Genomic DNA, 22167 nt, shown 5'->3' on the forward strand with positions numbered 1-22167 from the left:
AGAGCGACCAGGATCTGGGTCAGAGTTACAGACTTCAACACAGCCACAGAATTATTAATAATTCAAATAAAAGCAGAGTTTCTGATAACTGCAGAACCCCTTTAGTGACACGAAAGAAAAAGAGTTTTAATGCCACGAGTTCCTAATGTGTGGGTTAATTCTCCTTGATCCCAGCGCTGGTGAAGGTCTGGAGATGGTGAGGGAGCAGCTTCAATGGCAGCCCACTGCTCCGAATGTGCTAATGCTAATGCTAATGCTAGGTACTGTTTGTATTTGTATGGTTAAAATGCAGATATAATAAAGCACTCTTCCCAATGTGCTAATGCTAATGCTAGGTGTCCTGTGTCTTAGTATGGATAATGTACAGAGACTGAGTTTCCCTAAAGGAAAATAAAGCATTGCTAAAGCAATATACTAATGCTAATGCTAAGTGTCCTGTATATTAAAATGTAGAGACTGAATTTCCCCACAAGGGAAATAAAGCACTGCTCTTAATATGCTAATGCTAATGCTAGGTTCTGTATGTGTTGGTATGGATAAAACACAGACATGATAAAGCCCTGCTCCTAATGTGCTAATGCTAATGCTAGGTGTCCTGTGTATTAGTATGGATAATACACAGAGACTGAGTTTCCCTAAAGCAAAATAAGGCACTGCTTCCAATATGCTAATGCTAATGCTAAGTGTCCTGTATATTAAAATGCAGAGACTGAATTTCCCTGCAGGGGTAATAAAGCACTGCTCTTAATATGCTAATGCTAATGCTAGGTGTCCTGTGTATTAGTATGGAAAATATACAGAGCCTGAGTTTCCCTAAAGGAAAAAATAAAAGACTGTTCCTAATGTGCTAATGCTAGGTTCTGTATATGTTAATATGGATAAAATGCAGAGATAATGAAGCCTTGCACCTAATATGCTAATGCTAATGCTAGGTGTCCTGTGTGCTTTTATGGATAGTGAATTTCCCTACAGAGGTAATAAAGCCAGTTAACCGTTAACCCAAGCTAATGATAATGCTAATGCTAGGTTCTGTATTTAATATTATGGATAAAATGCAGAGATAATAAAGCACTACTCTTAATGTGCTAATGCTAGGTGCCCTGTGTATTAGTATGGATAATATACAGAGACTGAATTTCCCTACAGGGATAATAAAGCCAGTTAGCCGTTAACCTAAGCTAATGCTAATGCTAATCCTAGGTTCTGTATTTAACAGTATGGATTAAATGCAGCGATAATAAAGTACTGCTCTTAATGTGTTAATGCTAATGCTAGGTGCCCTGTGTATTTGCATGGATAATATACAGAGATGGAATTTCCCTACAGGGATAATAAAGCCAGTTAACTGTTAACCTAAGCTCATGCTAATGCTAGGTGCTGTATTTAATAGTATGGATAAAATGCAGAGATAATAAAGCACTGCTCTTAATGTGCTAATGCTAATGCTAGGTGCCCTGTGTATTAGTATGAATAATATACAGAGACTGAATTTCCCTACAGGGACAATAAAGGCAGTTAACCATTAACCTAATGCTAATGCTAATAATCTACAGTAGCTCCTTCATCTTAGGGTTAGGGTTAGTGAATACTGTCGGACGTGTCCCACCTCCACCCTCACCACCTCCACCAGCCCCCCCACCCCCCTCCCCACCCCCTCCTGTGTTCAGACCCCCAGTGTAGCCCCCTGGTCCTGGTTCTCACCCCTCTGTGTCCCCCTCTTTTCTCCCTCTGTCCACTGCAGAGCGTCCCCAGCGGATGAACAACATCCTGACGTCGGCCACAGAACCCTACGACCTGTCGTTGTCGCGCTCCTTCCAGAACCTCAGCCACCTGCCGCCGTCCTACGAACTGGCCCTCAAGTCTGACCTAAGTAAATACTCGTCCTCTCTGCACAGATTGAGTAGGTGTTCTTCCATCTGTCCTCCGTCGCCGTGTTCTTTTGCCTGATGCCCTCCCAGCCCCCCGCAAAAAAAAAACAAACAAAAAAAACTAAAAAGGTGAGGTGTGATGTCACCTTTGTACGACGGCGCATTAGGTCCACATAAGAAAATAAAAACACTGGTCAATATGAGAATAAAGTCGCAAGATATTGAGATAAAACCCATAATGTTATGAGAATAAAGTCGAATACAAAAAGAGTCATAATTTTATGAGAACAAAGTCATAATATTTCAAGAATAAAGCCATAATTTTATGAGAATTACGTCATAATTTAAAAGCAGGTGGAAAAATATAATTTACCTGAATACAGTCGTACCTACTCATCGCATTAGTGTAGAACTTGGAACATTTTGTGAGGTTCTACTTTCATTTGTGGTTCAAATACTGAGCCTATTAGCCCCGCCCACCATCAACACATTAGCATTAGTCGAAGGAATTTGAAGACAGTTCGCACACGTTTGGGTTTGTTTCGTTGTAAGAACCGAACGGATTTGGAACGAATTACTTAACTTACTTAGGGCTTACAATTCATAAATTCCAACTTTTTATCACACTATTGCGAATTTATTTTCAAAATATTATGACTTTAATCGCATAAAAGTATGACAATATTTGAAAATAAATTTGCAATAGTGTGATAAAAAGTTGTAATTTAGAAATTGTAAGCCTTAAGTAAATGAAATAATTTATGAGAAAAAAGTCATAAAATATTGAGATAAAACCCATAATTTCATGAGAATAAAGTCACAGTTAAGAAAAACCTCAAAATCTCATGAAAACAATGTTTGTCTGTTTATTGATTTCAAATATAACATTAATTTGTTATGTAATTTGTAATGTTGTACTTTTATGAGGTTGAAGTTGTAATATTAAAAAAAAAAAAAAAATTCACATAGTACGATTAAAAGGTCATAATTTAGAAATTCTAAACCTCAAGTAAGTTTAGTGATTTGTTCCAAATCTGTTCGGTTCTTAAGACGAAACAAACCCAAACGTTTGCGAACTGTCTTCAAATTCCTTCGACTAATGCTTTCACTTCTGTTGGAGGGGACTACTAATGCTAATGATGGTGGGCGGGGCTAATAGGCTCAGTATTTGGTGGGCGGGGCTAATAGGCTCAGTATTTGAACCCCAAATGAAAGTAGAACCTCATAAAAAGTTCCAAGTTCTACATTATGCGATGAGTGGGTACGACTTAATTCTCCTAAATTATGATAATTTTCCACCTGTTTTTAAATTGCAATATTATTCTTGTAATATTATGGCTTTATTCTCATAAAATTACGACTTTATTCTTGTAAAATTATGACTCTTTTTATATTCGACTTTATTCTGTAAATTATTATCTTTTTCCTGCCTGATTTTAAATTATGACGTTATTCTCGTAAAATTATGACTCTTCATATTCGACTTCATTCTCATTAAATTCCGTGTTTTATCTTCATATTTTCCGACTTTCTTCTGGTAGCATCAGTCTTTTTTTTTTTTCGTTACATGGTCCTAAAACGCCGCCGTACCCTCGGACCAACACGAAGCCTCTGAGCGTCCATTAGCGCCACATGCATCATGCTAAGTACCTCCAGATGTTTGAGCCTCATCGTGCAGATAATCCACTCACTTTTTCACCTTTTTAGGGAAATGGACTCGTTCAGATGCATGACGGCACTCCGGCCTCATCTTCATCCTCATCCTCATCCTCATCAGCTGACACTTAATTGGGCAGTAATTTGGCTCCATCTGCGGCCCATGTCATGGTGCTAATGTCTCTTAATGACATATTAAGAGACAGATTCCCTTTTTTTAAATTATTATTACAGCTAGATGACGTCTATATGGAAACAGGATGGCGCATTAACGCCTCCACCATGTGACACTCCATTACATTTACCGTGACATTCTGAGCTGCATGTGCTGCCCCCCCCCCCCCGTTATATGGGGTTAGGATGGTGTCAAAATATTCATGTGCATTAGATAGAAATGTGTGCATATTAGTCTGTAGTTGTACAAAACAAGGATATAATTGTGGAAAAAAAAAAGTGTAAACTCTTGAATGAGTTCAGCCGTTCATAAAATGTATTGTGTGTATTTTATCAGAATATGAATTTATACGTTTTGACAAGAATTACAAACAGGAAATGCAATGTTTATTTTTTACACAACTATATTTATTTTTTACACAACTGTGTATATTTTTTTACACAACTATTTTTATTTTTTGCACCATTATATTTTTACACAGCTATATTTATTTTTGCACAACTATAATTATTTGTTGCACAACTATATATTTTTTTTACACTACTATATTTATTTTTGCACAACTAGATTTTTTTTTTGCACAACTATAATTATTTTTGCACAACTAGATTTTTTTTTTTTACACTACTATATTTATTTTTGCACAACTAGATTTTTTTTTTGCACAACTATAATTATTTTTGCACAACTAGATTTTTCCACAACTAGATTTATTTTTGCACACCTATATTTTTACTCATCTATATTTATTTTTACACAACTATATTTATTTTTGCACAACTATATTTTTGCACAACTATATTTATTTTTACACATCTATATTTATTTTTACACAAATTTATTTATTTTTACACAACTATATTTATTTTTGCACACCTATATTTTTACACATCTATATTTATTTTTACACAACTAGATTTATTTTCTCAACTATATTTATTTTAGTACCACTATTTTTAGTTTTGCATAACTACAGACTAATATGCACACGTATCTGTCTTATGCACATGAATATTTGGACACCTTCCTCACCCCATAGTTCTCCGCATGTTTACCCGCATTTATCGCAGCTTTATTTCACCTGAAGCTTTTGCAGATTCTTGAGGAAAAAAAAACAAAACAGCCCAGAAGTGAACGGCAGTAGATTCACATGAAAGGATTTAACCCAGAAAGACCCAGAGTTACTTTAGTGTCGGTTCACAAATTAATTTATCTATTTATTTAACTTTTTAAAGTGATTTATCCCCATTTATTATAATGTTATCCTCTGTATTTTGGGCTTTTTCAGTGTAAATCAGGTCTTTTTCTGTATTTAATTCACTGTTCGTGTAGATGTTCATTAAAGCTCAGATTAAAGTGGAAGGTTGTTCTATCAGAACAGAGAAAAATTGAAGAAAAAGTGACTTTTCCAGCAAATATATCATTAATTTGGCTGTTTTTGTTTATTTTGTTCATTTTATTTTTTTTATTGTTGTGCCTTCTTGATTTATTAATTTTTTTCAATTTTGTTCAGTTTGTGTCTTATTTTGTCACTTATTATTTTGTTTATTTATTATGCATTTTTTGTAATATTATTCCTTTTTTTTTTTAAATCTTTTTTTGTTCATTTTATTTATTAACATATATAAAAAGGTGTCTCCATCCACTGTCATTCAGTGATCAATGTGAATCAATGTTTATATTTATTTATTTATTTATTTATTAAGATTTTTTTTTTTTTTTTTTTTTATTTATTGCTTATTTTCTCAGTGTTATTTATTATTTTGTAAATTTTCTTATTCACTTTTGTTCATTTTATTAATTTCATTTATTATTTTACTTATTTTTTGTTCATTTCATGTCCCTTTTTAAAATTGTTTTCTTCAAATTCAGTTTGTGGCTTATTTTGTTCATGTTACTTATTTTTATGATTATTTGTGTTCCTTTTATTCATTACTTTGGCTTTCTTTGTTTATTTTGTTGCCAATTATATTCTTTCTTACTTAATTCTGGTCTATTTTTGCATATTTTCTTCATGTAATGTATTATTCTGTATGTTTTTTATTCATTTTTTGTTCATGTTATTTCTTCACATATTTAAACCAGGTGTTGGATGGGATAAATAACTGTATTTTACACTAATTATTTCCATGTGTTAATAGGATTAGTGGATCAACAGGTATTAAACCATTTAGATCAGTAGATATTTTGGATGTTTGGGTCTTTAAGGGTTAAATGATGGTTATTATGAACTCTGCTGGAAAACAAAAGTGTGAATGACTTTTCCCAGATCCCAAATGTCCCTGAATTTGGCTGCATTTGAATGAGAAATATAATGAAAACTGATGTTGTTACTGCTTTTACTAGGCTTATGTGATCTAATTTAATATTTGTGGTTTTTAAATTAGCTTTAATGCTTAAAAATATCATGCACAGGGTAAAATATTGATTGCATTGGTCTGATTACAACGTATTTTGTAGTATTTTTTACATTTTTATGATGATAAAATGTAAAAAAAAATCTATTGCAATCAATCCAAAATGTGTCCTGTTATGAATATCTGTTGTATTTTATTACATAATGCAACATTATGCACATTTAATTTAGTTTTAGACCAGGGTAAACTCAGCTCTTTTCTCATTTAACCTCATTTAAAGCAGCATAAAATGACAAAAGTGAACCTTTAAAAAGTCAGACGGAGGTAAAAATTCTAATTCACTCCCTTGACTCGAGAGCATCTGTTTTTCAGGCATTAGTTTTTCAGATGAATCGCATTCAAATGAGTCGAAAATCACCGGAGAGGGATGCTTTGGATGCAGGTGGACTCAGTAATTCAGATTAATTAAAAGCAGCAAATTAAGCCGAACACAGCGTTTAGATTTAGGAGCATTTTCAGGTAAAACAGACGCTGGCGTTTCCCACAGGATTAACCCTTTAAAGGACACTCATTGAAATACTCTGAAATTCAACATTTCAAGTTTACTAAGTTATTGGACATCGTCATCGACCTCCTCATCAGTTGCTGTGACAACAGTCTCTCTCCTCTTGCCGTAAATCATCTGTAGTGAATAAACACATGTAATAAAACAACTGTTCTAGGGTCATAAACGGACAGAAATCACTCATAGTCATTATTTACAGCTTCAACACATCTGTAAAATCTGTCTGAATCACCGTAGTTTTATAAAACAAGTGGGATTAGACCCATATTTAATGTTTCAGGAAATTACCAAATATAGTCACTTGCCCGATAAATGGTTAAACCAAAAGGAACTCCAAAAACTCTTAAAAAAGACACAAAAAGGGATTAAAATGCTGTATATTTCCTTAAAAAATGATGATTCTTCATTAAATTTGAATCTTTTGGTGTCGACTGAATTTACATCAACAGTTATTTAACCCTTTAAAGGACATTCATTGAAATACTCTGAAATTCAACATTTCAACTTCATTGTGTTATTGGACATCGTCATCTTCCTCCTCGTAAGTTGCCATGACAACAGTCTCCCTCCTCTTGCCGTATAAAATCTTTAGTAAATAAACACATGTAATAAAACAGCTGTTCTAAGGTCATAAACGGACAGAAATCACTCATATTCACTATTTACAGCTTCAACATGTCTGTAAAATCTGTCTGAATCACTGTAATTTTATAAAAACAGTGGGATTGGACCCATATTTAATTTTTGAGGAAATGACCGAAAATAGTCACTTGCCCGATAAAGGGTTACACCAAAAGGAATGCCAAAAACTCTTAAAAAACAAACAAAAAGGGATTAAAATGATGTATATTTCTTTGAAAACAAATCATCATTTTTCATTAAAAAAGTTAAAACCTCAGTAGAAAAGGCCGTCCTGTTCTGTTGCTACTTACCACATTTAACTGGAATAAAAACACAGAGAACTTGTCACTGGTTCTTGTTCTGTGAGGTGTTTTATTCTTTTTTTTTTTTTGTCAGGACCAAACTCAGTGCATTTCATTTTCCGTGCTGTTAAACACATGTGAAAACACTATTCACTGTCCTTGAATCTTAAGGGATGGTTCACAGTGGGCGAATAAAAAGAGCCGTTTAAATGTGACATCGGCCCCTTTTTCACGTTGGAAAACACGCATCGGCGCGATCTCCTTCCAGGTCGTTCTACATCCTTTTCTACGTCGGCCTTTTCGCTCCCTTATCGACTCCAGGCTTCGCTCTTATCTTCGCTCCAGCCTTGTACGCACAGGGAAAAAAACACACACACATGAATGGACTACAAAGGCTTTGGGTTCAAGACAAGGAGGCCTGAAGAATTCACTTTAAAGAAAATAAAAATACAAACCCCCCGACACCACTGAGGTCTGGAAACGAGGCTGAAACCGAAAGAATGAGGCGCAGTTTTAACGGAACGATCGAACGCCACGGGGACGATTCCACTGGTTTTAAACACCGTCATCAGAGAAAACCCACTAAAGCAGTTTCAACATCAGCTTTAAGTCACTTTTTTCTCTAATAATCACCATTAAAGCAATTAAAATATCTTCTACACTGTAAAAAATTACCATAAAATTAATACCAAAAAGTTGTAAAATTGCAACATAAAAAAGCAGCCAGTGAAACTACGAAGCAAAGTTGTTTATTTGATCAAAATCAAACATAGCTGTAGTTTTTACAGGAAGAATATGTGAACAAAATCAGATTTGTTTGTAGAGATTCTGTATTTCTATTGTTGTGAGAAAATAAAACTGTAAATTGAAAAACAATGTGGTGCCGTTTCTATTACAAGACCATAATGTTGAAATAACAGCCTATTCTCATACTTTTTTAAAAAATAAAAAAGTAAATTTAATACTTTAAACATGTAAATAACACCAACCCTGTAAAGTCTGAACCATTAAATCACTGACAGAAAATTCCAGTTCTTCAAAACAGCTGCTAATTGCGCTAATCGCTGACCTTAAATAAGAACAATCACACTGATCATGTAGAGGGCTTCAAAACTCATTTACCTTTATTGTTCATTCTGAACAACCAAAAAAAACGTTTTTTCAAATATCAATTTCTATGTATGAGTTTCAATTTTGTATCATATTTGATCCATCAGGTCTCAGTGCTGGAACATTATTATTTTTGAACAAACAAAAACATAACATAACACAAACATGTTTAACAAATTGATAATCCCTTTTCTAAATTGTCAAAGTTCTGCATTCTTCTTCAGACTGATTTCATGAAGTCGCATTGTATGTGACGCCAGTTTATTACATTTGGTGTGCTATACGTACGCATTTTCATCCTTTTGCATGTTATTAAGTCCCATTTGATGATGTGCCAATGCGCTAGCCACTAATCGTGCTAATCGCTAACCCTAAGCCTAACCCCTAACCACTAAACGTGCTAGCCACTAATCACACTAATTGCTAACTGGTAACCCTAAGCCTAACCCTAACCCCTGACTACTAAGCACGCTAGCCTCTAATCACACTAATTGCTAACTGCTAACCCTAAACCTAACACTAAACCTAACCCCTAATTGTGCTAATTGCTAACCGCAAACCCTAAACCTAACCCGAAACGCTAATCACGCTAGCTGCTAATCGCGCTAATTGCTTACAACTGACCCTAAACCTAACCCAAACTGCTAATCGCGCTAGCTGGTAATAATGCTAACTGCTAACCACTAACCCTAAACCTAACCCCTAACTGTTAATTGTGCTAATGGCATGTTATTTTATGTGGTGTAAATATACAGCTTATAATGCGTACAGATAACACGTTAATAAAAGTGGCGTGTTATCTGTACGCAATTCATGATATCAGGTTTCCTTCCTCATAGCCACAGCTGCCAGTTTTTTTCCGTAAAAACAACGTAATTCTTTAAAAAAAATTATTTCTTTTATTTATTTTATTAATTTGCACATCATAGACAGCAAGAAAAAAAAACAATTTTCATGTAAGTAACACCATTGTGTTGGAGAGGATAGAAGGCAAAAAAGGCTTATGAAAAAAAACCCCAATATAGCTGAAATAATAATCTAAAGTAAAAACAATAGAAATACAAATCCAATGATATCCAGCCTTACATTTTTTACAGTGTACAACAAAACAAGTCCCCATTTCTCCCTAAAACAGAACAAATCCACCTCATGTCTGTGTCTTTTTTTCCTCTCCTGCTTGAAATCCGTCTGTAGATCGCTTCATAATTGATGCTCCTCCTCTTCTACCGGTGTTCGTCCATTATTTGATGACAGTCTTCTGCCTGTTGTGATCAATAACGGACACGTAAACACAGTGGCTGTTCTAGATCTAATCTCACAGAGTGGGAGCTCAGGCTTTAATTAGCCGTCGTTCGCAATTTCCTGTGTTTGTAGCCACGCTCCACGTTTGGGACCTTTTAGCCTCGCACAATTATGTTAATTGTTAAGTGCCGTGTTTTATCTTACGACACCGAGATGAGATCAAGCAGTACGTGTCGGCCCTCGTAAATTAGCACTTTAAGTGTAAGCGCTGTAACATTAAAAAAAAAACAACAAAAAAACAACTACACTCTAAATCAGCAGAAGAAGAAGCACTGGAGTGAGAGGAGGTGTGGAGGAGATTTAAGATAATTATACGATGATACTTACACCAGGATATCCATGACATGACGACGGGATAATGAGCTGATGATACATGGAAATAAGTCCAGGCCAAGGTTATTATCGTTAACAAAAACAAACAAAATGACAAAAACTAAAATTGAAAAAACATTTTTGTTAACTGAAATAAATAAAAACTATAATTAAAAGAAAAACGTTAACTAACTGAAACTGTACTGTGTGCTTACAAAACTAACTAAAACTTATAAAAATTATGGATAAAATTCCCTTCATTTTCGTCTTTGTCAGTGTTGATATAGGATAGAACATGTGAAAATTTCATCTAAGATCAGCGGTATAAGAAAAGTATAGAAGTCTGGAGGCCAACGGTGAAAGTATGGATACTTTGTTTCGTTTTCACGTAAGTGAAGTTGTGTATGAATCACACCCCCACCTACATTACCCCCCCCCTCCAACCTGCTATATGGAATGTATCCATGGTACTGTGCATGTGTTTGTGTCTGTGCTCAGTCAGAGCCGCCCTAACCCCACCCCCAAATAAAGTGTCCAGGGTAACCTCATTTATTTCTTTGAATAGGATGGCAAGGAAGATAAAATATATGAAAAAACTGAAACTAATACTAAAACTAAACTAAACTAAAACTAAGCGTTCAGAAAAAACGTCAACTAATAAAAACTAGCAAACCTGCTCTAACAACTAATTAAAACTAACTGAATTAGACAAAAAACAAGTTAAAACTAAATAAAACTAAACTATAATGAAAAATCCAAAACTATTATAACCTTGGTCCAGGTGTCGTCAGGGTGGATGTGCAGGATTTTTTCCCATGATGCTCCTCATGTTCCCATGTCAGATCTGGAGTTTACGTCTAGTGGAGATGAAAAGTTTGTAAAAGACTCTTTCACAAAGTCTGACTTACGATGAATTTGTTCAACTCTGACAGAAACCAGGCAGTAAAATTACATGTCAACTGTTTACGACAACATTATTTATTCCATCAAAAGAATCATTAAGTAAAAACATGTTTGCCTTAAAACGAAGACACTGGACAAAAAAAAAAAAAACATAAAAAAGATCAGATTGTGACATTGAGTCCAGATCTGAACCCCATTAACGATCTTTGGGATGTACAACTCCTCATCATTAATACACCTGGGATCTAATCTGACAGCTCTATTATCACAGATCTATTAACGTAGTACACTGTCTGGATTCATAGAACACTGTAGTATAGCGTGTCCAGATGCATCTAATGTTGCATTTAAGTCCAATGATATGCAAATATGATCCCATTCCATAAACACTATAAGGACAAAAGTAAGTAAAGAACTTTATTGTCGTACCAGCTCACATTTACACATGAGAGGGTACGAAATTTGGTACCCAAGGTCCCAGATTTAGCCCAATATAAGCTATATAATAAACAATATAAATGTTAAAAAAAAAAAAAAGAAAAAAAAAAAAGATGTTTGTATAATTTAAAAAAAAGGCCTATGTATAATTATACTCGTGTGTGCATTTATATGTCATCATCTGCAAATATAGAGATCATGGCCAAAAAAAGTCCACATCTGGATTTAATTCAGGAAATAGTCCAGATCCTTCACTGGATAATTACTGCAGTGACTAATATGTTTCAGTCATTACTACTATTCAAGGATTCAAGGAACTTTATTGTCATACCAGCTCACATTTACACATGAGATAGCATGAAATTTGGAACCCGAGGTCCCAGATTTAGCCCAATAAAAGCTATATAATAAACAATATCTATGTTAAAAAAAAAAGACAAAAAAAAAAGAAGAAAAAAGATGTTTGTATAATTAAAAAGGCCTATGTATAATTATACTCATGTGTGCATTTATATGATATCATCTGCATATATAGAGATAATGGCCAAAAAAAAGTCCACATCTGAACTCAGCAAATAGTCCAGATCCTTCCACTGGATAATTACTGCAGTGACTAATATGTTTCAGTCATTACTCCTACTAACTCTAACTAATGAGTAGGAGTAGTAATACTACAGTAGTAATGAGTTTGTAGAGAGTAAAAAGTTTGGATAAAGCCAGAATTCATTAGATTCAGATTGTCTTGAGATCCAGATCCGAAACCCATTAAGAATCTTTGGGATGTACAACTCGTTGTCATTAATACACCTGGGATCTAATCTGACAGATCTATTATCGTAGTACACTGTCTGGATACATAGAACACTGTACTGTTGGTGCACATTGTAGTATAACGTGTCCAGACGCATCTAATGTTGCATTTAGTCCAATGATATGCAAATATGATCCCATTCCATAAATACTATAAGGACAAAAGTATCTAAAAAAGACCTGACAGTTTACAAGTTTATGGCTTTATTACAGATCCAAGAATTAAGGACAATCTGATCTGTTACCGATAAAAACTTAACGCCATTAAGAAATGTCTGTTTTCTGAATATCATTAAAGTAAAGGTTAAAAATAATCCAATTCTTTAATTCTGTGTTATCTCCTCTTAAAAAAAACCTCCTTCAACCACCATCTTCCCCTTTAAGAACATTCCTGGCACCTTAAATGAGTCTTTAACCTTTTGTTTTGTTGGCCCGATCCCAGTGTCCACCCAAGGCCGAAGCACTAAACCCTCCCAGACTTAACTGACGTCAGCGTGGAGGTGATTGAGTGTGAAAGGCTGCACAGACTCCAGATGATAGAAGTAAGAACAGGACGCCAAACTGCACTCAGGAATTACATGACACGACCTTGGCGACGCCGCAATGTTTTTCCGACTCTAGAAAGAAGAAAAGAACTCATCAAATAATCCCTTCAGGGCTTCTCTTCACACTAACTGTGTGATAGAACATACAGTTGCGTCGTTGCATTTTGTTAATACCGCCTTGTTACCGTCGTGTTACTTTCCAGCTTCGCATCCAGTTTGTTTTTATCTGTTTTTCTTGTGTTGGGTGCCACAACACTGAGAACTCTGGGTAATTCTTGAGCCCAAAGTTTGCAGAAATGTGGACTTAAAGGCTCAAAACCCGAGATCTCTCATGGACTTCACAATTTAACAGGAGGACAGCGATAAACCCTCCGGGATTTACCAGAGAATGTGCATCAAAAGCCTGTTCTTGCAGAGACAGACCTACCTGTGGACAAACGGTGCAGGTCGACATCCTCAGAGCATCCACAACTATTTTTGTGGCTAGTTCCAAACGAATTTTCTTGAGATTTATCGCTATATATTATCATCTTGATTTTTCAGTGTAAATCATGTAGTTTCTTTTATTTAATTCACTGATCATACATAGATCTAGATTTATTCTTACATATTCAACATTATTTGCAGGGTGCGATTTGTTGGAGATGATGGTTTTTACATCCCCACATCTGCTCAATGAATTTCATCCTTGGGCGTGGGTGGGTGGGGGCAACCAACCAACGTAAATAATAGCAGGTTGTGACAGTTTTCGTCCATCTATATCCTCCATTACTGACAGTAACGTTCACCTGAACCCAACTGTCACAGTCTCAGAATTTGCGTACATCCCCATGCACCAGAGTGCCGTAAAGGGGGTTAAAGGTGACAAATTCATGAGGTCCAGATTTGTAGAGGGGCCAACTGCTGCCCCCCCACGCTGAACAAAAAAAACCCATCCTGCCTCTGTTTTTTTGAGAAATTGCACCCTGATTATTTGTTTCCTCTACGTATTTATTCTGCCTTGAAATATAGAAGCTACTCTAGTTTTAGAAGCATGTTTTTGTGCCAGTTCAAGAGCCTCAAGTTATGATACAGCATGGACAAGAAATCTCAGAAAATTAGAGAACTTTCCACTTTCAACTTGATCTGTAACTGGTAACGTATTAATAGTGAGGTTTAGCATCAATGCGAATATTAAGTATCCAGTAAAATCGTCCTTTCTTGCAGATGCTTACTTGAGTGACCACCATGTTCCAGTTCCAGTCAGAGAAGCAAAACTTCCAAAATCTAGACATCTGTGAGCCAGATTTTATCAGGAGCTATGGTTTTATGACTGGTACGAGATGTTTCTCATAAATGATGTTGAATCGAGGCACATCTCCGTAAACTTCAAGGCGATCGATCCCTGGTTTTTCATTCGATCATTTTTAATAACTAATACAACCAGTAGTTAAAAACAACCTTCATTTCCAAAGTTCTGCTCCTGTCATGGTTCTTATAATTTAGAGAATAGTTCCTCAAGACTCCCCTAAGACCTTGGTCAGTCCTCAATGTGGATTTAGGGGAATTAAAACCTCCTACAACATGGATCTCCAAGTTTTTAAATAAGAATTGAGATGAGGACTGTGAATCTGAGTGTGGAGGTTGAGACCAGGTTGGGGTTTTTTTGGGTTCTGTCCCCTATGACAGTGGTTCTCAAACTTTTTTGAACAAACGCCCCTTTACGTCATCATGAGCCTCCTGCCGCTCATTGGGGGTGCGTTATAGCGCTCCATAGGTAACACCGACCTGACCTCATCAGTATCCTCCTTGTTACATCCATCCACCCTCTGAAACAAGTTGTGGAGTGGGGGGGTGGGTTTGAGGGAGCTTACATTCATAGCACAGACGTTACCACCGAAGACCGGGGGGGCCGGGGGGGGGGTGGGGGCAGCTCAATAAGTACCGCAACAGACCTTTTTGTGGAAGAGCTGCTTGATATTGACACTTGTCCAGACTAAAGGCGGCCTTACACTGTGCGAGTTTAGAGACGATTTCTCACTCGTGCGACTATTTCTGGGATCGGGCCCGATGTGCCTCTAATCGTGTGTCGTGCTTCGTGCAGTGTACATGGGGTAAAGAGAAGCGACTAGCACCTCACGACCACCTCATGACCAGCAGTCGTGTGTTCGCAAGGAAAACAGAGCTGTTTGAAATCCTGCTCACTCCTCGTGAGTGTATCGTACTGTCAAAGCAGTGCCACAAACTGATGTGCCTCAAATTCTTACACTGTGCATGTGCAAATACAATATTAGCCAGCTACTGTAAGCTAATTCTAAGCTTACAGTAGCTGGCTATTGGCCTAGTGCAGTTTAGCTGTTGCATCTTACCTCTAGTTCCTGCTGTAGGACTGACAGCCCATACTGTCCACGTCTGGCAAACCAATTCTTGCACCAAACACGTCACCGTCTTTTCTTCTTTTTTGATTCCTCACAGATAATGGCACATATTACCAAAGCAGCTCGTTGGTTTTTGTTTAGCTCTACCATTTCGTGACTCACGCCAATACACAATCGTCTATGCACTTTCGGATTCCTTGGTGTTTTAATGTTGTATTTCCGGATGCAACACTCGAACGTGTCGTGTGTCCTCTGATGTATGGTCGTACAGTGTGAGCAGTCAGGTCGCGTACGAGCATCGGTCTGTACAGTGTGAGAACATGAATCGTGAGTCTGACCTTACAAATGATTCGCACAGTTTGAGATGAAGCTGCGTGCAACGATCGAAATAATCGCAGTGTATGGCCACCTTAACGCCCTTCATTTCAGTCTCAGCACCCCCCCTCTCAGCTTTTTTGTTCTGAATGCCCCCCAGCGGTGTCCCAACAGCCCTGTTAAGAAACGCTGCTCCATGAGAAAGGTATGAAATGGACCTACATGATAAAAAAAGGGATTGAAAAGTCCCTGTAAATGTGATGCTGAAGTTCTGAAATCAGTTATTAGGGATTAAAATGTTTTTTTTTTCTTTTTTTTTCCAAATCTTACTTTAGGATCTCCAGTAAATGCCTCACCTGGCTTCACAGACACATAAACTATTCCCAATACTTTAGATTTTGACGTGGTATCACCCCAGATCTCACAACTTTGACCTATTCCTGGGGCTCTGGGCCGACACTTATTCAAGCATCTTTATTGTTGTCGCCTCTGGTCGCGTCGGGTTGACATTTTGTGTCATAATGTCACATCTAAACGAAGCCTTCAGGGAGGAGATGCTGCAGCACATCAGTACCCACCACCAGACAAACCTGAGTCCCCCCCACACACACACCCCACCCTCACATCCTCCCATTATGAAAGCCCTGATGGAGGGACAATAGGGTGACCTTCTATGTCCAGACACGACATCCATCCCTGAGAGACACGAACAAACAGACAAACAATTCCCACATTCCCTTTTGCGAGTTGCTGAAGCGTGGTACGGTCCTAAAACAGCCATTTGACCTGAGTGTTCGGTAATAATTACCTACTGTGGAGGTAACGACCCCTCGGCTGCAACAGTTAATCAGAGAGCTTCCACTGCAGCATCCTCCTGTGTACCGACTCTGCAGAAAAACAGGTGGATGATCGTGTGCAGAGGTCTGATTTAACGCAGCTGTAATGACTGGGCCATTAGGAGAATCTGTTGACATGGTGGAGGGGACCCAATGCTCCGGCAGAGGCGTTAAAGGCCTGGGCGCCCATTCAGGCGGCAGCAGTGCATGAACTGATGAGGGCCGCCGAATGCTGATGAGTCCTTCCACGCTGAAGGACAACCGACCAGATGAGTTTTGATCTGTTTTTCCATAAACAAAACGCACAAAAACCAGTTTAATGAGTAGAAAATGACTCTGTAGCTTCTGTGCTGATGATCATTATTGTCTCTTTAACAACAGGCAGAAGGTGTCGGACTAGATACGTCAGCGTTTTACTCCGTTGTACATTAAACAGAGACTCTGAAACTTTGGAGCAGTGGTGGAACATAACAGAGTTTTGGATTTAAATATAGAGTTTAAACCCTTATTTTTTAATCACAGACAGCGCAGCTAAATATAATGGACTATGAATATCTGATGTTCTGCACTAAGAGTTTATAGCATTTAGCTAGTTTGAAACTCCCGTCTTTGGTTGGTCTTTTCAACAGTGAAATACATAACTAACAACAATTATATAAAAAACTGTGCAAACAATAGTAAGAGTGTCCGATGAAGTCTATTCACATCACATTCACACAGAGAGAAAACAACAGTCCGACCTCATCAAACAGTATTTATTTTATGCAGGTTATTTCTGAAATTACATAAACTTATTCATTAATTTATTTTAAATAAAGGAGGAACAATGCATGTTAGAGCCATAAAGTAATTTAGGTATAATTTTGCATATTGTGCCTGATTTAAAACAGTATTCTACTGATTTTGTCTTTATATTAGGATCGTAAGATAGTTTTGTACGTAATCTTTTTCTAATATTAATTTAATGTAGTATTTGTAAATAATTTGCCAATCTGTGTTCTATTAGTTCTGTCCTGCTACTGCAAGCTGACCCTCTGCTGTAAAGTGCAGCTAAGTGTAGTAAATTGATGTGAGGACATCTGCAAAGCACATGTTCTGAGGGCAGAGACTTTCAGTGAAGCAGGACAGAGAACAACAGTATTTCTGACCGTTGTTGTCATCTTAGTAGTAGCTGTTCAGTTAATATTGAAACTTAATTTGGATATAGAGGCAAAGAACACTATAACTGTCAACTTAGTTTTTTGTAACCTTTTTTGATTTTTTCCTTTTTCTTGGAATAAATAGAAAGATGGCTTTATAATCCATCTGCCTGTTTGTTTTGTGTTCCTTGTTTCGGATAATACTCGGAACACGCGAGTCAGAAAACTTCACATCCTGCAAGAAGTGGCAAAGAAGGTTTAGGCTTTTTTGTTGCCACTACAACGCATATTAATGAACATTTAAAAAAAAAAAAAAATGAAATATGCCAGATGCTGGCCTAATGCTGCGTTTCCACTATGTGTTATCGGCTCGACTCAACTCGGCCTTTTTGCGTTTCCATTACAATAAAAGGACCTGGAATCTGGTACCCAGTACTACTTTTTTGGTATCACCTCCACCGAGGTTCCAGGACTGGGGAACAGATACTAAAACGTGACGTGTAAACAGCAGACCACTGATTGGTCATAGTCGTCTCTGTGACCCGCCGTTTTACAAAAAACAGATGTGGAAGTTTACAGTAAATACAGCGGTAGGTTAATCCACATGATGACAGCCTGTAAAACTACACCATGGTTTGTCGAGGAGGTTCAGACGTAAACATTCAGCATGAGTTTGACGAGACAACAGGCAACGAGTGAGTTTATCAGCAACTCTCTGAGCAGACGGCACGGAAGTAACACGCTGCATCGCTATGACGTCCAGGTACTGTAAAGTCGGTAGTATCCTGTAATGGAGACAGTCTCCAGGAATAGGACCTGATACCAGAGTTGAGTCGAGCTGAGCCGAGTCGAGCCAAGCTGAGTCGAGCCAGTTCCAAGTAGTAGAAATGCGGCATAAGGGCATTTTCACACCACGTACTCCAGTCCGTACCGTACATGGATATGTTCACACCTTTCCTGCAGATGTTGTGTTCACAAGTACGTACCACGGCCTGTGTCCTAGTGGGTGTTACTGGGCCGAAACAGTAGGTGGCGCTGTGGAAGGAATTCTGTTGCTATCCAACAAACGCGGGAGTCAGAAGAAGACAAACCCTTACCTATCTGTTATCCTGTCTGAGGCAAAGAGAAGAACAGCGACCTTTGTTGTCCCTCATATTTCACCCAGTGGTTCGGTCGATAAGGTGAGCCTGTGCCGCACGGATCCGAGGCTTTTTCAGGAGACAACAGGAACGCCATCTATGGTCTAGTGGTGATTAGGTTACTTCCGTTGTCGGGCACGGATCACTTTCACATGGCAACATACCATACTGGAGTCCACGCAGCCCATACCCAGGACTACCTTCTCAACTGGACTTGGGTACAGTACTGGAGCATGGAACGTTCGCAGTCACATGGATAAAAGTAAGCGGACTTTGGAGTCAAATGTACTCGGATACGGACTCAACTACGCTGTGTGAAAACGCCCTGTAGAAGCCAATAATGTAATAACGGCCAATAACATAATAAATTTGCCATTTTTAAATGTAACAGCCAATAACATAATAACTGGCCGATAACGTAATAAAAGTCCTGAACTGATAACGTAATAACTTTTGGCCAGTAATGTAATAACTTATTACGTCAAGGTCACTGTACAAAATTAATAAAATAAATAAAACACAATTAAAATTACTCACATACATGTATAAAACACAGTTGCTGAACTGATTTTCATTGTTCCTGTGACAGGGACAATAAAGTTCTATTCTATTCTATTCTATATATTGAGGATGCAACGTCATTTCCAATATAGCTGAGACAGAACAAAATATTTGAAACGCACAACTGGACGTATCAGAAATACTGAAAAGTAAAAGTAACAAAAACTAATTAAAACTGAAACTAAACTGTCGCTGTCAGTTCCAAACTGGATGCAGGACTTTTTTTTCCCCACATAACAGGAAGCAGTAGTCAGTCGTAAATGATGCCAATTGAGGCTGGAAACCAGTGGCTTCTGGCGTTCCCCAGGGATGTGTGTCGGGTACTGTAATGTTTGTTGTATTTATAAATTATTCGCTGTGGCGCTGTATTGATCTGTTGTGGTGGAGGGGGAGCTAGTTAGGAGGCTTCCTGGACACCTCCCTGGTGAGATTTTTCATGTCTGACCAGGAGACCAAAGGGGCAACTCTGGGGAGGGGGGGTGGGGGGTTGTAGCTCATTTGTGTTCCCCCGGAGGAGCTGGTGGAGGGGTCTGAGGTTCTGCAAACTGGTCTGAGAAAAGCAGCAGCAAATGGACAGATGGAACTGGATACAAATTAATGCATCTTTTCTTTTCTTTTCTTTCTGTGGATGATGCCAAAGTTATAATAGTTTTGGATTTTTCATTATGTTTAGTTTTATTTAGTTTGGGCTTTTTTTCCTCTAATTCAGTTAGTTTTAATCCACTTTTAGAGCAGGTTTGCTAGTTTTTATTAATTTTTTGTTTTTTTTTTTCTTTTTACACGCAGACTCAAACACTGGTATTCTTTTATCTATAAATGTATCCTAGGTCTGCTTCCATCATATTTGCTGGTCTCCGTCTGTTGGAATGACTTGAATAATTCCAGTCTCTGTTCCCAGGTTCTGTTATCTTTACGGGTTCCAAAAGTCCAAACAGAACTGGGAAAGAAAGCTTTTAAATGTTCTGCTCAAACTGCCTGGAAGAACCGACAGAAGGACATTAAACTGAAGAAACTGGTCTGTTTTCATACGTTCAAAGTCAGTTTAAATCAGTGGGAAAAGGACAAATGTGGATGGTGATGTTTTTCTATTTGATTGAATTGGGTTCAACTTTGAGATGCTTTTAAGGAACATTGTTGTTCTACTTTTAGTAACTTTTAAAATAATGCTGATGTTTTATACGTATGTTCTTATCAGTTTTGAGTTTGGTTTTAGTGCTGACTTTCATTCTGTTTATTAGGGGTGTGCCAAAAAATCGAGTCATGTAAAAATTGCAATTCTCATTTACTACGATTCAGAATCGATTTAAAATGTCCCAAAATCGATTTTAAAAAATACAACAAATCCACCGACAGTCTGCACGCCATTAGCGCAATTAGCGTGTAGCGTGATTAGCGGTTAGGGTTAGCGATTAGCGTGATTAGTGGGTAGCACAATTAGCGATTGGGGTTAGTGACTAGTGGTTAGCGCAATTAGTGGTTAGGGTCAGCAATTAGTGCAATTAGTGGCTACTGCATTGACACGCCATCAAATGGCGTTAAATAACACGTGAAAGGATGAAAATGCGTACGTATAGAATGGCAAATGCAATAAACAGTATTTGATGAGCTCAGTCTGTCAGCTGCATCACCCAGGAAACGAAAAAAAGTACAAAGTCAGCGTCAAAGATGTTAAAAGTGCATAAAGTTAAAATATTAAAGCGAAACTTCTCCAGGTTAGTAAAACAGTCGAAGCTACATTTCACAGCTCAGCTCAGTCCTCTTGTTGGCTTCTCTTCCTCTTGACCTTTGACCTCTGTTCCTTCAGGTGACAAGGACATGGATGACTACTACCCCAGGAAGCACCTCCACCCGGACTTCGGCGGCCGAGGCCCCACCCACATGGTGAAGCTGAACGCCGAGCCCCAGCAGCGGCAGCGTCCCCGGGGCCGAGTCCAGCGTGCCATGTCCCAAGACCACGTCCTGTCTCCGCCCCGGACGCCGCGTCGCGAAAACTACGGCCTGTCGTCGTACGGCGTCATGTCGGCGGCCGCCTACGGGAGCAGCCGCCATCTGTCGGAGGAGCAGCTGCTGTCGGCGGACCGCCTCCACTCCCAGGATCCTTTGCTCCTGTCCCCAGCGATGAGACGCGACAAGTTCCGGGAGAAGGCAATGGCGCGAGCGATGTCCCACGCCGACATGCTGATGCCCACCACGCCCGTCATGGACCGCCACAAGATGACCAAGATGCACTCGCAACCCAGTGCCTCCAACAACTACAACACGCTGACGGTCAACCACCAAGCGCCCGCGTCCAAGCGGCAGGCGTTTGCCTCGCGACGAACACACACGGTCGACCACCTACAGTACATTCCCGGTCATCACCACACGTATCGCACTGCCAGTAAGAACGAGGTAACTGTGTGAGCCACGGCGACACAAAGGATTCCTGAGAGACGAACCTAACGACACCACCAAACACAGTATGTCTCCTCAGAGTCAACCCTAGGTTCCCCAGTACCTATGTACCCCGGTACCTATTTTCCCCGGGGCCTATGTTCCCTGGTACCTATGTTCCCTGGGGCCTATGTTCCTTGGTACCTATGTTCCCTGGGGGCTATGTTCCCTGGTACCTGTGTTTGCTGGGGCCTATGTTCCCTTTTGCCTATGTTCCCCTGTACCTATGTTCCGTGGTGCCTATGTCCCCCGGTACCTATGTTCCCCGGTACCCATGTTCCCTGGTACCTACATTCCCCAGCCCAACTTACATGATAGGAAGGTACTTCTATATGTAGGAACAAAGGCCTACAAACCATAATTGCAGACAGTGGTGTTTAACTAATTTCACCAGGGGTTAGGGTTCCCCTGTGGCAGCACATA

The 22167-nt window shown here is 38.5% G+C and overlaps 1 protein-coding gene and 1 long non-coding RNA gene across 2 annotated transcripts in view; both read left to right on the forward strand.

Annotated features, from left to right (window-relative positions):
* shisa6 (shisa family member 6) overlaps positions 1–21844 on the forward strand; it is a 120082-nt gene extending 98238 nt beyond the window's left edge. Inside the window, exons 8-9 of the mRNA XM_030140801.1 lie at positions 1742–1900; positions 21116–21844. Of these exons, the coding sequence (XP_029996661.1) occupies positions 1742–1900; positions 21116–21714 (758 nt within the window). The 3' untranslated portion in view covers positions 21715–21844. The remainder of the gene's footprint in view (positions 1–1741; positions 1901–21115) is intronic.
* On the forward strand, positions 2544–2919 carry LOC115423843 (uncharacterized). Its single transcript, XR_003936015.1, has 2 exons — positions 2544–2585; positions 2850–2919. It is a non-coding gene; the product is annotated as an uncharacterized LOC115423843 (long non-coding RNA).
* Positions 21845–22167: the final 323 nt, after the last annotated feature.

This window comes from Sphaeramia orbicularis, chromosome 8 (assembly GCF_902148855.1).
Source record: "Sphaeramia orbicularis chromosome 8, fSphaOr1.1, whole genome shotgun sequence".
NCBI lineage: Eukaryota > Metazoa > Chordata > Actinopteri > Kurtiformes > Apogonidae > Sphaeramia > Sphaeramia orbicularis.